The 17,899-nt window shown below is 48.1% G+C and overlaps 1 protein-coding gene across 2 annotated transcripts in view; it reads left to right on the top strand.

The window, feature by feature from the left end:
- The window catches only part of TRIM67 (tripartite motif containing 67), a 483,887-nt gene that overhangs the window by 208,188 nt on the left and 257,800 nt on the right, over positions 1-17,899 (top strand). For both annotated transcript variants that reach the window (XM_069769348.1, XM_069769347.1), the window contains exon 4: positions 6,087-6,197. In XM_069769348.1, the coding sequence (XP_069625449.1) occupies positions 6,087-6,197 (111 nt within the window). The remainder of the gene's footprint in view (positions 1-6,086; positions 6,198-17,899) is intronic.

The raw sequence follows: 17,899 nt of genomic DNA, 5'->3' as shown, positions 1-17,899 counted from the left end.
TGTGATAAAAACGGAAATTTGGTGAAAATTTTGAAAATTTCGCAATTTTCACAATTTGAATTTTTATTCTGTTAAACCAGAGAGTTATGTGACACAAAATAGTTAATAAATAACATTTCCCACATGTATACTTTACATCAGCACAATTTTGGAAACAAATTTTTTTTTTGCTAGGAAGTTATAAGGGTTAAAATTTGACCAGCGATTTCTCATTTTTACAACGAAATTTACAAAACCATTTTTTTTAGTGACCACCTCACATTTGAAGTCAGTTTGAAAGGTCTATATGGCTGAAAATACCCAAAAGTGACACCATTCTAAAAACTGCACCCCTCAAGGTGCACAAAGCCACATTCAAGAAGTTTATTAACCCTTCAGGTGCTTCACAGCAGCAGAAGCAACATGGAAGGAAAAAATGAACATTTAACTTTTTAGTCACAAAAATTATCTTTTAGCAACAATTTTTTTGATTTCACAATGGTTAAAGGAGAAACTGAACCACGAAAGTTGTTGTCCAATTTGTCCTGAGTACGCTGATACCTCATATGTAGGGGTAAACCACTGTTTGGGCGCACAGCAGGGCTTGGAAGGGAAGGAGCGCCATTTGACTTTTTGAATGAAAAATTGGCTCCACTCTTTAGCGGACACCATGTCACATTTGGAGAGCCCCCGTGTGCCTAAAAATTGGAGCTACCCCACAAGTGACCCCATTTTGGAAACTAGACACCCCAAGGAACTTATCTAGATGCATAGTGAGCACTTTGAACCCCCAGGTGCTTCACAAATTGATCCGTAAAAATGAAAAAGTTTTTTTTTTTCACAAAAAAATTCTATTAGCCTCATTTTTTTCATTTTCACATGGGCAACAGGATAAAATGGATCCTAAAATTTGTTGGGCAATTTCTCCTGAGTACACCGATACCTCACATGTGGGGGTAAACCACTGTTTGGGCACATGGTAAGGCTCGGAAGGGAAGGAGCGCCATTTGACTTTTTGAATGAAAAATTATCTCCAATTGTTAGCGGATACCATGTCGCGTTTGGAGAACCCCTGTGTGCCTAAACATTGGAGCTCCCCCACAAGTGACCCCATCTTGGAAACTAGACCCCCCAAGGAACTTATCTAGATGCATATTAAGCACTTTAAACCCCCAGGTGCTTCACAGAAGTTTATAACGCAGAGCCATGAAAATAAAAAATAACTTTTCTTTCCTCAAAATGATTTTTTAGCCTGGAATTTCCTATTTTGCCAAGGGTATTAGGAGAAATTGGACCCCAAATGTTGTTGTCCAGTTTGTCCTGAGTACGCTGATACCCCATATGTGGGGGTAAACCTGTTATGAATCGGTAATTCAGAACCACAATGGACCTTGAAGTTCAGAGCACACAAAGTGATCTGACAATAACCAAAAAACATAGGACGAGCTCTGATACGTGGGAACTCTGCTGACCGCAATCCCTAATCCTATCACACCACACTAGAGGTAGCCGTGGATTGCGCCTAACGCTCCCTATGCAACTCGGCACAGCCTGAGAAACTAACTAGCCCTGAAGATAGAAAAATAAGCCTACCTTGCCTCAGAGAAATTTCCCAAAGGAAAAGGCAGCCCCCCACATATAATGACTGTGAGTTAAGATGAAAATAGAAACACAGAGATGAAATAGATTTAGCAAAGTGAGGCCCGACTTACTGAATAGACCGAGGATAGGAAAGATAGCTTTGCGGTCAACACAAAAACCTACAAACAACCACGCAGAGGGGCAAAAAGACCCTCCGCACCGACTAACGGTACGGAGGTGCTCCCTCTGCGTCTCAGAGCTTCCAGTAAGCAAGAAAAACCAATATAGCAAGCTGGACAGAAAATGTAGCAAACAAAAGTAACACAAGCAGAACTTAGCTTATGCTGAGCAGACAGGCCACAGGAACGATCCAGGAGGAAGCAAGACCAATACTAGAACATTGACTGGAGGCCAGGATCAAAGGAGTTAAATAGAGCAGCACCTAACGACTTAACCTCATCACCTGAGGAAGGAAACTCAGAAGCCGCAGTACCACTCACATCCACCAACGGAAACCCATAGACAGAATCAGCCGAAGTACCACTTGTGACCACAGGAGGGAGCTCGACCACAGAATTCACAACATAAACCACTGTTTGGGCGCACGGCAAGGCTCGGAAGGGAAGGCACGTCATTTGGCTTTTTAAATGGAAAATTAGCTCCAATCATTAGCGGACACCATGTCACGTTTGGAGAGCCCTTGTGTGCCTAAACATTGGAGATCCCCCACAAATGACCCCATTTTGGAAACTAGACCCCCAAAGGAACTAATCTAGATGTGTGGTGAGGAGTTTGAACCCCCAAGTGCTTCACAGAAGTTTATAACGCAGAGCCATGAAAATAAAAATAAAAAATTATTTTCTCAAAAATGATCTTTTAGCCTGCATTTTTTTATTTTCCCAAGGGTAACAGGAGAAATTTGACCCCAAAAGTTGTTGTCCAGTTTCTCCTGAGTACGGTGATACCCCATATGTGGGGGTAAACTACTGTTTGGGCACATGCCGGGGCTCGGAAGTGAAGTAGTGACGTTTTGAAATACAGACTTTGATGGAATGCTCTGCGGGCGTCACGTTGCGTTTGCAGAGCCCTTGATGTGGATAAACAGTAGAAACCCCCCACAAGTGACCCCATTTTGGAAACTAGACCCCGAAAGGAACTTATCTAGATGTGTGGTGAGCACTTTGAACCCCCAAGTGCTTCACAGAAGTTTATAACGCAGAGCCGTGAAAATAATAAATACTTTTTCTTTCCTCAAAAATAATTATTTAGCCCAGAATTTTTTAATTTTCCCAAGGGTAACAGGAGAAATTTGACCCCAATATTTGTTGTCCAGTTTCTCCTGAGTACGGTGATACCCCATATGTGGGGGTAAACTACTGTTTGGGCACATGCCGGGGCTCGGAAGTGAAGTAGTGATGTTTTGAAATGCAGACTTTGATGGAATGCTCTGCGGGCGTCACGTTGCGTTTGCAGAGCCCCTGATGTGGCTAAACAGTAGAAACCCCCCACAAGTGACCCCATTTTGGAAACTAGACCCCGAAAGGAACTTATCTAGATGTGTGGTGAGCACTTTGAACCCCCAAGTGCTTCACAGAAGTTTATAACGCAGAGCCGTGAAAATAATAAATACGTTTTCTTTCCTCAAAAATAAATATTTAGCCCAGAATTTTTTATTTTCCCAAGGGTTACAGGAGAAATTGGACCCCAAAAGTTGTTGTCCAGTTTCTCCTGAGTACGCTGATACCCCATGTGTGGGGGTAAACCACTGTTTGGGCACACGTCGGGGCTCAGAAGGGAAGTAGTGACTTTTGAAATGCAGACTTTGATGGAATGGTCTGCGGGTGTCACGTTGCGTTTGCAGAGCCCCTGGTGTGCCTAAACAGTAGAAACCCCCCCACAAGTGACCCCATTTTAGAAACTAGACCCCCCAAGGAACTTATCTAGATATGTGGTGAGCACTTTGAACCCCCAAATGCTTCACAGACGTTTACAACGCAGAGCCGTGAAAATAAAAAATCATTTTTCTTTCCTCAAAAATGATGTTTTAGCAAGCATTTTTTTATTTTCACAAGGGTAACAGGAGAAATTGGACCCCAGTAATTGTTGCGCAGTTTGTCCTGAGTGTGCTGGTACCCCATATGTGGGGGTAAACCACTGTTTGGGCACACGTCGGGGCTCGGAAGTGAGGGAGCACCATTTGACTTTTTGAATACAAAATTGGCTGGAATCAATGGTGGCGCCATGTTGTGTTTGGAGACCCCTGATGTGCCTAAACAGTGGAAACCCCTCAATTCTACCTCCAACACTAACCCCAACACACCCCTAACCCTAATCCCAACTGTAGCCATAACCCTAATCACAACCCTAACCGCAACACACCCCTAACCACAACCCTAACCCCAACACACCCCTAACCACAACCCTAATTCCAACCCTAACCCTAAGGCTATGTGCCCACGTTGCGGATTCGTGTGAGATTTTTCAGCACCATTTTTGAAAAATCCGTGGGTAAAAGGCACTGCGTTCTACCTGCGGATTTACCGTGGATTTCCAGTGTTTTTTGTGCGGATTTCACCTGCAGATTCCTATTGAGGAACAGGTGTAAAACGCTGCGGAATCCGCACAAAGAATTGACATGCTGCGGAAAATACAACGTATTTTCTGCACCATGGGCACAGCGGATTTGGTTTTCCATAGGTTTACATGGTACTGTAAACCTGATGGAACACTGCTGCGAATCTGCAGTGGCCAATCCGCTGCGGATCCGCAGCCAAATCCGCACCGTGTGCACATGGCCTAATTCTAAAGGTATGTGCACACGCTGCAGAAAACGCTGCGGATCCGCAGCAGTTTCCCATGAGTTTACAGTTCAATGTAAACCTATGGAAAGCAAAAATCGCTGTACACATGCTGCAGAAAAAGTGCACGGAAACGCAGCGGTTTACATTCCGCAGCATGTCGCTTCTTTCTGCGGATTCCACAGCGGTTTTACAACTGCTCCAATAGAAAATCGCAGTTGTAAAACTGCAGTGAAATGCGCAGAAAAACCGCGGTAAATCTGCCATAAATCTGCAGCGGTTTAGCACTGCGGATTTATCAAATCCGCAGCGAAAAAATCTGCAGAGGACCAGAATACGTGTGCACATACCGAAACCCTAACCCTAACCCTAGTTCTTACCCCAACCTTAGTGGAAGAAAAAAAAAATCTTTATTTCATTATTGTCCCTACCTATGGGGGTGACAAAGGGGGGGGTCATTCAGTATTTTTTTTATTTTGATCACTGCGATAGGTTTTATCGCAGTGATCAAAATGCACTTGAAACGAATCTGCCGGCCGGCAGATTCGGCGGGCGCACTGCGCATGCGCCCGCCATTTTGGAAGATGGCGGCGCCCAGGAAAGAAGACGGACGGACCACGGGAGGCTCGGTAAGTATGATTGGGTGGGGGGGAGCACGGGGGTGTGGATCGGAGCATGGGGGGGTAAATCGGAGCACGGGGGGGGGGGAACGGAGCACGGGGGGGGGTGCATTGGAGCATCGGGGGGTGGATCGGACTGCAGGGGGGGTGGATCGGACTGCAGGGGGGGTGGATCGGAGTGCAGGGGAGGTGGTTGGAGTACGGGGGTGGGATTGGAGCACGGGGGTGAGCGGACAAGAGCACGGGGGGAGCGGACAGGAGGACGGAGGGGAGCGGAGCAGTGTAAAGGACAGATCGGTGGCTTGGGGAGGCGATCGGTGGGGTGGGGTGGGGGCACATCAGTGTTTCCAGCCATGGCCGATGATATTGCAGCATCGGCCATGGCTGGATTGTAATATTTCACCAGTTATAATAGGTGAAATATTACCAATCGCTCTGATTGGCAGTTTCACTTTCAACAGCCAATCAGAGCGATCATAGCCACGGCGGGGGTGAAGCCACCCTCCCTGGGCTAAACTACCACTCCCCCTGTCCCTGCAGATCGGGTGAAATGAGAGTTAACCCTTTCACCGGATCTGCAGGGACGCGATCTTTCCATGACGCCACATAAACGTCATGGGTCGGATTGGCACCGACTTTCATGACGCATACGCTGTGTCACAGGTCGGGAAGGGGTTAAGGGCATAAAATTCAAAGTTTGGAAATTGCGATTTTTTTGTCAAAATTTCTACATGTGCGCAAATAAGCACAAAAAATATAGGCCTCAATGTACTACCATTATGAAATACCACATGTCACGAAAGTCTTGGAATCACTGGAATATGTTATAGTATTCCAGATTAATTACCTCGTAAAGTGACACTCGTCAAAACTCAAAAAATTGGCCTGGTCAAGAAGGTGAAAACAGGCATCCGGACAAAAGGGTTAAACCTGCAAAAGATTTTTAAGAGCAATACAATTATCATTGTCAAAGTTTGTCAAATGTAATGTCTTTTTTTTGCTTAGGGCGCCCTACAGGCACCTGACCCTGATACAACATGTTTCTCCTAAAACAGCATGCTGCAACTATGTAGCTGCATCAGATCTAAAATCTGCAGCTTTTTTCCAGGTTGTATGGGACCAGATCAATCACTGTACATTGAAACTGCGCCAATCAACTGGACTAATGGAATATTGCCTTGAAGTAATCAAAGAAAATGATCCCTCCGGCTTCTTACAGGTACAAGCATGGAATAAATTATTAAAAAAATAAAATAAGGAAAAGATGACTCTCAAAACAGTGATTATGGATATGTGATTGTTATTTGGATACTATACACACTTTATGCACATACTTGGAACCTGAGATGTCAGTAAATAGCACAGAACAGAACAGGCTTTATGTTCTGATGAGGTTTATAAGTTTTGTTCTTTCTAAATGTAACTGCTGCTATAACATGCACATTATTACTTGAAGTGTGTATTTAAAAGGGTGGCCCAGTACCTGAAATTTAATTTCTAAGTACCGTATATACTCGAGTATAAGCCGACCCGAGTATAAGCTGACCCCCCTAATTTTGCCACAAAAAACTGGGAAAACTTATTGACTCGAGTATAAGCCTAGGGTAGGAAATGCAGCAGCTACTGGTAAATTTCAAAAATAAAAATAGATGCTCTATACCGTTCATTATTGCCCCATAAGATGCTCCATATAAAGCTGTGCCATATATAATGCTCCATACTGTTCATTATTGCCCCATAGATGTGCCATAGAAAGCTCTGCCATATAGTGCTCTGCACCGTTCATTATTGCCCCATAGCTGCCATATAGTGCTGTGTGCCGTTCAGTACTGCCCCATAGCTGCCATATAGTGCTGTGTGCCGTTCAGTACTGCCCCATAGCTGCCATATAGTGCTGTGTGCCGTTCAGTACTGCCCCATAGCTGCCATATAGTGCTGTGTGCCGTTCAGTACTGCCCCATAGCTGCCATATAGTGCTGTGTGCCGTTCAGTACTGCCCCATAGCTGCCATATAGTGCTGTGTGCCGTTCAGTACTGCCCCATAGCTGCCATATAGTGCTGTGTGCCGTTCAGTACTGCCCCATAGCTGCCATATAAGTGCTGTGTGCCGTTCAGTACTGCCCCATAGCTGCCATATAGTGCTGTGTGCCGTTCAGTATTGCCCCATAGCTGCCATATAGTGCTGTGTGCCGTTCAGTATTGCCCCATAGCTGCCATATACTGCTGTGTGCCGTTCAGTACTGCCCCATAGCTGTGCCATAGAAAGCTCTGCCATTGCTGCTGCTGCTGCAATAAAAAAAAAAAAAAGCCATACTCACCTCTCTTGCTTGCAGCTCCCAGCGTCCGGTCCCGGCTTCTCTGCGCACTGACTGATCAGGCAGAGGGCGCCGCGCACACTATACGCGTCATCGCGTCCTCTGACCTGAACAGTCAGAGCGGAGCGACGCCGGGAAGATGGAGCGGCGCCCGGCGGCTGGAACGCGGACAGGTGAATATTACATACTTACCTAGTCCCAGCGATCCTGACGCTCCCTCTGCCTGTCACAGCTGGTCTTCGGTGCCGCAGCCTCTTTCTCTATCAGCGGTCACCGGCACCGCTGATTAGAGAAATGAATACGCGGCTCCACCCCTATGGGAGGTGGAGCCGCCTATTCATTTTTCTAATGAGCGGTCCCACGTGACCGCTGAAGAGGGGAAGAAGCTGCAGCACAGAAGACCGTGGGACGGCAGGGGGAGCGTCAGGATCGCTGGGACTAGGTAAGTATACCTCAGCGCCCTCTCCCCCTCACCCGCCGACCCCACCGCTACCGTGACTCGAGTATAAGCCGAGAGGGGCACTTTCAGCCCAAAATTTTGAGCTGAAAATCTCGGCTTATACTCGAGTATATACGGTATCTATTTTTACACCCTAATCACTTTTGTAATTAGCTTTATTATACAATATCCTGCACTTCTCTCTATCCTGCTAATCCCTAAATGTGTTATTTTACTACCCTTCATTTTACATTTGGTTTGAGAGGAGTCTCAAACAGGTAACTATAGGTGGCTGGGGCTGCACTCACTTCCCACATCATCTGTCACCCCTCGTGGACCAAGAAGTCATCAGGGGGCGAAGCTACAGTTACTACAGTTTTTTTATCTCTGCCCTCTGAAGATGTCATGGATAGTGTTGAGCGATACCATCCGATATTTGAAAATATCGATATCGGATTGGATCGGCCGATATCCAAAAAATATCGGATATCGCCGATACCGATACCCGATACCAATGCAAGTCAATGGGACAAAAATATCAGAATTAAAATAAACCCTTTCTTTCCTTGTAGGTTAATTCTACATGAAGGAAAACAACTAAGAATAATGTAGGATGTATTGGGGGAGGTGGAGGAGACATTAAAGGCATAGAGGTTTAGCCCAATCAAATGGAATAGCAGGAATTCTTTTCTTTTTTTTAACACATTCGGAGTTACAAAGATATTGACTACGTTAAAATTTTTATATTTTGTCAGATATTTATGTTTCACTACTTCCTTGCTCTTTACCTTCTTTTTTACTTCTCCCACACTTTCTTCTTCATCATCCTCAGCAGCATCTTTTTCATCAACTTCTTATTCACCTTATTCATCTTCTTCTTCACCTTCTTCCTGTTATTATTTTTTTACATTCTTCATATTCTTTTTATTCAACTATTATTCTTCATATTCTACTTCTTCATCTTCTTCATATTCTTCTTCATCATATTCTTATTTGTGACAGGCATTCCTGTAGTAGTTATCTATAAAAGTTTGAAGATTACACCTTCCGTTCTGCCTGTCACAAAAGATTTACAACAGGATTTGTCCGCGTTCAGTTTGTCCTGCAGCAGCAGGTTTTTTCCAGGGGCACCACGAGGAGGAGCGGACTCACCCCCATACCCTACTTAGTCTTCTTCTGCTTATAATTGAGATAATATCTTTTGCTCTGATTTTTAGTCTTATGCTTAATGTTCTTCTGCTTTTTGTTCTGCAGCTTCTTGTTCTTCTGCTTCTTGGTCTTCAGCGTCGTCGTCTCCAGGGTCGTCGTGTTCAGGGTCGTCGTCTTCTTCGGGGTGGTCTTCAGGGTCGTCGTCTCCAGGGTCGTCGTCTCAGGGGTCGTCGTCTTCTTCAGGGCGATCTTCAGGGTCGTCGTCTTTAGGGTCGTCGTCATGGAGATCCAAAGTGATTAGCAAGAAGGTGCAAGAAGGCTGAGGAACTGCCGAGAACCAGCTGATGTTACTGGAACCCGGATGGCTACTCGAAGGTACAAGAGCCAATGGAACTACCAAGGACCAGCTGATGGTACTGTAACCCGGTTACTAAGCAGGAGGTGCCCGTGCCAGAAAGCACTACCAAGGACCACCAGACGTTGGTGGAACTCGGATACCCAGAAGGAGGCACCTAAGCCAAAGGCTCTGCCTGGAACCAGCTTACGGTAATGGAACCAGGATAGGGAGCAGAAGGTACAAGAGCCAATGGAACTACCAAGGACCAGCTGACGGTACTGTAACCCGGTTACTAAGCAGGAGGTGCCCGTGCCAGAAAGCACTACCAAGGACCACCAAATGTTAGTGGAACTCGGATACCCAGAAGGAGGTACCTAAGCCAAAGGCTCTGCCTGGAACCAGCTGACAGTACTGGAACCAGGGGGACCTATTCATCCCTAAGTGCATGCCACAGTGATAAGGGATCAGCTGACGCCGCACAGTATGAAGAAGGCGGAGGGAGATGAGTGAGAGGTGAAGATATGCACTGCGCATGCCCATGAATCCCAGCCCCGCAGTGTGAATAAATCAAAAGACACTGCAGGGTGTGATCTCGGGCAGCGCAGCCGCACAGGCGCAGTCAGCCTGACAACAAATGATGTCAGAAGACGGGCAGCGCTAACTGCGCATGCCCAAGGGATAACATAACAGCGCAGGCTCTGGGACAGATTCAAACAACGCTGAGGAGGCGGCGCCCGGCGCCAAGGGGGTATGAATGACCGCTGTGCTGTGTCTCATTAAGAAGGAAAGTCCTCCTCTGGGACAGTTTCACGGTATGAGGGGGCACATTTTATAAGTGTTAAGTTCACCTTGTGCAAGGAGCATAACTAAAAGAGCCACCTTTTCCTTGTGCAGCATTAGTGCTGCACAAGGTGGCTCTTTTAGTTACAAACGCCTTGGGGAGGAAAGGTTCCCTTTCATTTCTGTAGTAGTGTTAGTGTGGAGGGAGCAGGAGAAATTGCCAGATACACAACAGGAGAGCAGCTGGCGTTACTGAACCCCAATAACAGAGGAGCAACTGTTGACTGTGCAGACAGCACTTACGGGCAGCAACTGGCGGTGTCGGAGCCCAGGGTCAATGCTAGAAGCAGAGTGTAGGCCGAGGCCTAATTTGAGCAAGTTAAATATCTGTTGTAGTCTTAGTGAGGAGGGAGCAGGAGAAATTGTCGCACACACAGCAGGGGAGCAGCTGGCGTTACTGAACCCCAATAACAGAGGAGCAACTGTTGACTGTGCAGATAGCACTTCTGGGGAGCAACTGGCGGTGTCGGAGCCCAGGGTCAATGCTAGAAACTGAGTGGAGAACTTGCCGCACATACAGCAGGGGAGCAGCTGGCGTTACTGAACCCCAATAACGGAGGAGCAACTGTTGACTGTGCAGACAGCACTTCCGGGCAGCAACTGGCGGTGTTGGAGCCCAGGGTCAATGCTAGAAACTGAGTGGAGAACTTACGGCACACACAGTAGGGGAGCAGCTGGCGTTACTGAACCCCAATAACAGAGGAGCAACTGTTGACTGTGCAGACAGCACTTCCGGGCAGCAACTGGCGATGTTGGAGCCCAGGGTCAATGCTAGAAACTGAGTGGAGAACTTGTGGCACACACAGCAGGGGAGCAGCTGGCGTTACTGAACCCCAATAACAGAGGAGCAACTGTTGACTGTGCAGACAGCACTTCCGGGCAGCAACTGGCGATGTCGGAGCCCAAGGTCAATGCTAGTAGCAGAGTGTAGGCCGAGGCCTAATTTGAGCAAGTTAAATATCTGTTGTAGTCTTAGTGTGGAGGGAGCAGGACAAATTGCCGCACACACAGCAAGGGAGCAGCTGGCGTTACTGAACCCCAATAACAGAGGAGCAAATGTTGACTGTGCAGACAGCACTTCCGGGCAGCAACTGGCCGTGTCGGAGCCCAGGGTCAATGCTAGAAGCAGAGTGTAGGCTGAGGCCTAATTTCAGCAAGTTAAATATCTGTTGTAGTCTTAGTGTGGAGGGAGCAGGAGAAATTGCCGCACACACAGCAGGGGAGCAGCTGGCGTTACTGAACCCCAATAACAGAGGAGCAACTGTTGACTTGCAGACAGCACTTCCGGGCAGCAACTGACGGTGTTGGAGCCCAGGGTCAATGCTAGAAGCTGAGTGGAGAACTTGCCGCACACACAGCAGGGGAGCAGCTGGTGTTACTGAACCCCAATAACAGAGGAGCAACTATTGACTGTGCAGACAGCACTTCCGGGCAGCAACTGGCGGTGTCGGAGCCCAGGGTCAATGCTGGAACCTGAGTGGAGAACTTGCTGCGCACACAGCAGGGGAGCAGCTGGCATTACTGAACCCCAATAACAGAGGAACAACTGTTGACTGTGCAGACAGCACTTCCGGGCAGCAACTGGTGGTGTTGGAGCTCAGGGTCAATGCTAGAAACTGAGTGGAGAACTTGCCGCACACACAGCAGGGGAGCAGCTGGTATTACTGAACCCCAATAACAGAGGAGCAACTGTTGACTGTGCAGACAGCACTTCCGGGCAGCAACTGGTGGTGTTGGAGCCCAGGGTCAATGCTAGTAGCGGAGTGTAGACCGAGGCCTAATTTGAGCAAGTTAAATATCTGTTGTAGTCTTAGTGTGGAGGGAGCAGGAGAAATTGCCGCACACACAGCAAGGGAGCAGCTGGCATTACTGAACCCCAATAACAGAGGAGCAACTATTGACTGTGCAGACAGCACTTCCGGGCAGCAACTGTCGGTGTCGGAGCCCAGGGTCAATGCTACAAGCAGAGTGTAGGCTGAGGCCTAATTTGAGCAAGTTAAATATCTGTTGTAGTCTTAGTGTGGAGGGAGCAGGAGAAATTGCCGCACACACAGCAGGGGAGCAGCTGGCATTACTGAATCCCAATAACAGAGGAGCAACTGTTGACTGTGCAGACAGCACTTCCGGGCAGTAACTGGCGGTGTTGGAGCCCAGGGTCAATGCTAGAAACTGAGTGGAGAACTTGCCGCACACACAGCAGGGGAGCAGCTGGTGTTACTGAACCCCAATAACAGAGGAGCAACTGTTGACTGTGCAGACAGCACTTTTGGGCAGCAACTGGCGGTGTTGGATCCCAGGGTCAATGCTAGAAACTGAGTGGAGAACTTGCCGCACACACAGAAGGGGAGCAGCTGGCGTTACTGAACCCCAATAACAGAGGCGCAACTGTTGACTGTGCAGACAGCACTTTCAGGCAGCAACTGGCGGTGTTGGAGCCCAGGGTCAATGCTAGTAGCAGAGTGTAGGCCGAGGCCTAATTTGAGCAAGTTAAATATCTGTTGTAGTCTTAGTGTGGAGGGAGCAGGAGAAATTGTCGCACACACAGCAGGGGAGCAGTTGGTGTTACTGAACCCCAATAACAGAGGAGCAACTGTTGACTGTGCAGACAGCACTTTCAGGCAGCAACTGGCGGTGTTGGAGCCCAAGGTCAGTGCTTGAAACTGAGTGGAGAACTTGCCGCACACACAGCAGGGGAGCAGCTGGTGTTACTGAACCCCAATAACAGAGGAGCAGACAGCACTTCCGGGCAGCAACTGGCGGTGTCGGAGCCCAGTGTCATTGCTGGAAACTGAGTGAAGAACTTGCCGCACACACAGCAGGGGAGCAGCTGGCGTTACTGAACCCCAATAACAGAGGAGCAACTGTTGACTGTGCAGAGAGCACTTCCGGGCAGCAACTGGCGGTGTTGGAGCCCAGGGAATCCAGGAGAAGCAGAGTGTAGGCCGACGCCAAATTGGAGCAAGTTTAATATCTGAAGTTGTGTGAGTGTAGAGGTAGCAGGAGAAATTGACGGATACACAGCTGGGGATCAGCTTACATTACTGAAACGCAATAACACGGCAGCAGTGTTGACTGTGCAGACGGCACTTCCGAGAACCAACTGGCCGTGTTGGAGCCCAGGGAATCCAGGAGAAGCAGAGTGTAGGCCGAGGCCAAATTGGAGCAAGTTTAATATCTGAAGTAGTGTGAGTGTGGAGGTAGCAGGAGCAATTGCCGGATACACAGCTGGGGATCAGCTGACGTTACTGAAACCAAATAACACTGGGTCATGTGTTAACTGTGCAGACGGCACTTCTGAGCAGCAACTGGCAGTGTTGGAGCCCAGGGATTACAGTTCAGGTGGTAGAAACATGAACACAACAGGGGACCTGGATACTGTTGCCCACCAATTATTTAATCTGGAAGAGGAGTGGCAAATTCTTGCGAGATCCAGGCCTTGTTCATTTTCATAAATGTAAGCCGGTCAGCGTTATCGGAGGATAGTCGCATATGATGGTCTGTTAGTACACCACCTGCGGCACTAAAGACGCGTTGCGATAATACACTAGCAGCAGGGCAAGCCAGCACCTCCAATGCATACTGGCTAAGCTCTGGCCATGCATACAGCTTAGAGACCCAAAACTTGAAGGTGGAAGAGCCGTCTGGGAGTACACTGAGAGGGCAAGACATGTAGTCTGTCACCATCTGACGGAAATGTTGCCTCTTGCTGACTGGAGCCATCTGTGATGGTGTAGACATTTGTGGCGGGCACACAAAACTTTGCCACAGTTGGGCCATACTGGTCTTGCCTTGTGCTGAGGCACTGCTTCTGCTCCCTTTGTGCAGAGCTTCCTCCACTGCCTCGATGCACTGAACTGCTTTGTAAAGCACTAGCAGCACTGCTCTCGATTGGACTGGAGAAAATGATGGACTGCACCAGTGTGTCTTGGTACTCCCGCATTTTACGCTCCCGGTTCAACGGTGTTATGAGGCTTTGTAAGTTGTCCGGGTAGCGAGGATCTAGGAGGGTGTGCACCCAATAATCAGCCGTGTTCAGAATGTGGGCGATGCGGCGGTCGTTTCTCAGGCACTGCAGCATGAAATCAACCATGTGCTGCAGACTGCCAACTGGCCAAAGAAACGCTGTCCCCTGCTTGAGGCGTGATCTCTGCCTGCTCTGCATCACCCCACCCTCGCTCTACATACTGACTACCGGAGAATTGTGTAACTCCCTCCTCTAGACAGATGTCTTCCTCCTCCATTGACTCCTCCTCATCCTCCTCACAAAGTGTCCCCTGCCTAGGCCTTTGTGAGGAACCACGTTGCGCAGACTATCCAGAAGCAGATGGCATTTGTGACTCCTCATCCTCCACCTCTTCCACAACCTCCTCCCTTGCAGTGTTCTGTCAAGCAGGCAAATAAGGTAGATAGTCATGCTGACTAGTGCATCATCTGCACTCGCCATCCGTGTGGAATCTTCGAAGGCACGCAAAACCTGGCAGATGTCCTTCATAGTGGCCCACTCAGTGGTTGTGAAGTGTGAACGGCGCGCAGTGCGACTTGTTTGTGCCTGATGCAGTTGGTACTCCATTACTGCTGGCTGCTGCTCACACAACCGCTCCAACATATGTAATGTTGAATTCAACCTGGTGGTCACATATGATGCAATAATAATAATAAAAATAATAATAATCTTTATTTATATAGCGCCAACATATTCCGCAGCGCTTTACAGTTTAACAGTTTCAAACACAACAGTCATAAGTAACAATGTTAACAATACAATAATTAAAGCAACACAAGACGACCCTGCTCGTGAGAGCTTACAATCTACAATGAGGTGGGGAAATACAAAGTACAGGTGTGTATTTACAATGATGTATTTACAATGATGGTCCAGCCATCTTCAGGGAGTGGGGAATAGATGGAAGTAGTGAACGGGCTACACACAAACAAAATAACTGATTAGGGAACATGATAGGCCACTCTGAACAAATGTGTTTTGAGGGAGCGCCTAAAACTATGCAAATTGTGGATGGTCCTAATTTCTTGGGGTAGAGCATTCCAGAGGATTGGCACAGCACGGGAGAAGTCTTGTAGTCGGGAGTGGGAGGTACGGATTAGTGCAGAGGTTAGTCGAAAGTCATTTGCAGAGCGCAGAGGTCGGTTAGGCCGATAGACAGAAATGAGGGAGGAGATGTAAGGGGGTGCTGCACTGTGGAGAGCTTTGTGGTTGAGATCAAGTACTTTGAATTGTATCCTGTAATGAATGGGCAGCCAGTGTAATGACTGGCGAAGAGCGGACGCGTTTGAGTAACGATTAGCTAGATAGACGACCCTGGCTGCTGCATTAAGGATAGACTGGAAAGGGGAAAGTCGAGTGAGGGGGAGGCCAATTAATAGAGCGTTGCAGTAGTCCAGGCGGGAGTGGATCAGGGCGACAGTGAGAGTTTTTGTTGTTTCTATGGTGAGAAAAGGGCGGATTCTAGAGATGTTCTTTATGTGTAAGCGGCATGAGCGGGCAAGAGATTGTATATGGGATGTGAAGGAGAGATCGGAGTCAAACATAACACCCAGATAGCGCGCCTGCTGCCTGGGTGTTATTATGGTGCCACCCACGGAGAGGGAAACGTCAGGTTTAGGGAGGTTAGTAGATGGTGGGAGCAGAAGAAGTTCAGTTTTGGAGGGGTTGAGTTTCAGATAGAGCGCGGACATGATGTCAGAGACTGCGGACAGACAGTCAGTGGTGTTCTGTAGTACAGCAGGAGTAAGGCCAGGGAATGACATATATAGTTGTGTGTTGTCGGCATAAAGATGGTACTGAAAGCCAAATCTGCTGATAGTCTGTCCAATTGGGGCCGTATAGAGGGAGAAGAGAAGGGAGTCAAGGACTAAGCCCTGGGGTACCCCGACAGTGAGAGGGAGAGGAGATGAAGTGGAGCCAGAGAACAGAACACTGGATGAGCGGTCAGAAAGATAGGAGGAGAACCAGGAGAGAGCCAAGTGCCAAGTGACTGGAGCCTAGAGAGTAAGAGAGGGTGGTCAACAGTGTCAAAAGCTGCAGAAAGATCGAGAAGAATGAGCAGAGAGTGGTCACCATTACATTTTGCTGTCAGAAGGTCGTTGATCACTTTGATGAGTGCAGTTTCTGTCGAGTGTAGGGGGCGGAAGCCGGACTGTGAAGGGTCTATGAGAGAGTGAATGGAGAGGTAACGGGTAAGGCGGGAGTAGACTAGGCGCTCCAAGAGTTTAGAGATGAAGGGGAGATTGGAGACCGGTCTGTAGTTGTTTGTGCAGGATGGGTCGAGGGTGGGTTTCTTTAGTAACGGAGTAATGATAGTGTTTGAAGGAGGAGGGGAAAATGCCAGAGGAGAGGGAGAGATTAAAGATTGTAGTTAGGTGAGTAGTGACGACTGAGAGGGAATGGGGTCGATAGAGCATGTAGTCGGATGAGAAGAAGAGAGGAGCCTGGAGACTTCTTCTTCTGTGATGGGATCAAATGCGGAGAGTGAGCCAGGGGAGATGCAGGGAGGGATGGGAGTCACTGAACTTGGTGTCTGGGAGCGGATTTCCTGGCGGATATTGTCTATTTTCTCTATAAAGTGGGAGGCCAGGTCATCAGCACAAATGTCTGTGATAGGGGCTTGAGCTTTTGGTCTGAGGAGAGAGTGAAAGGTGTCAAAAAGTTTCTTGGGGTTGTTGGATAGTGAGGAGATCAGAGTGGTGAAGCAGGTCTGTTTGGCAATGTGAAGGGCAGAGTTATATGTTTTTAACATAAATTTGAAGCGTATGAAGTCTTCTGGTGTGCGAGTTTTCCTCCATAAGCGTTCAGCACTCCTAGAGCATTACTGGAGAAATCGGGTTTGTGATGTGAGCCAGGGCTGTTTTACTGTGTTTGGAGGTTCTGAGGGTGAGGGGAGCTACTTGGTCTAGGGTGCTTCTAAGAGTGTCATTGTAGTGGTGTACAGCCAGATCAGGACAGGAAAAAGAGGAGATTGGGGACAGTGATGAGTGTAAGGAGTCTGAAAGTGTACGAGGGTTAATGGCTTGTAGATTTCTGACTGAATGGTAGGAAGGAGGGTGCTAGGGTGAGCGAGGATTTGTGAGCATGAAGGAGAGAATGTTGTGGTCAGAGAGGGGAAGCGGTGAGTTATTTAGGTAGGAGATTGAACATAGCCAGACAAAGACCAGGTCAAGGGTGTTACCGTCCTTGTGTGTCCCAGAGGCTGAGAGCTGTGAGAGGCCGAGCGAAGTGGTTAGTGATAGAAGCTGGGATGCAGATGTAGAAGTGGGGTTGTTTATGGGGATGTTGAAGTCTCCCAGGATAAGGGTTGAGAGTTCTGAGGACATGAAGTGCGGCAGCCAGGCAGAGAAATGGTCCAGGAGGTGGGTGGGTGAGCCTGGGGGCCGGCATATGACCGCTGTTCTGAGGGAGAGGGGACGGAAGAGCCTGATGATGTGGACCTCAAAAGAAGGGAATGAGAGTGATGGAGTTGGTGGGATGACCTGGAAGGTGGCTTGTGGGGAGAGGAGTATGCCAACTCCACCACCAGGTCTGTTTGTGGGTCTCGGGGAATGGGAGATTTGAAGGCCACCATGGGAAATGGCAGCAGGGGAGACCGTGTCAGAATCCTGGATTCAGGTTTCAGTGAGGGCCAATAGATTTAGAGAGTTGTTCAGAAAGTAGTTGTGCTGGAAAGGAAGCTTGTTACATACAGACCGTGGATTCCAAAGGGCACAATTAAAAGAAGGAGATGAGGGAGTGCAAGTAATATTAATAAGGTTAGAATGGTTTTGATGTGAGGTAGGGTAGCAGTTGAGGTTGTGGAATGGTGGACCAGGGTTGGTGGAGATGTCTCCTG

The sequence above is a fragment of the Ranitomeya imitator genome, chromosome 5 (genome assembly GCF_032444005.1).
Source record: "Ranitomeya imitator isolate aRanImi1 chromosome 5, aRanImi1.pri, whole genome shotgun sequence".
NCBI lineage: Eukaryota > Metazoa > Chordata > Amphibia > Anura > Dendrobatidae > Ranitomeya > Ranitomeya imitator.
Note: the sequence above shows the minus strand (reverse complement) of the source record. Positions and strands in the feature narration are given on the sequence as shown.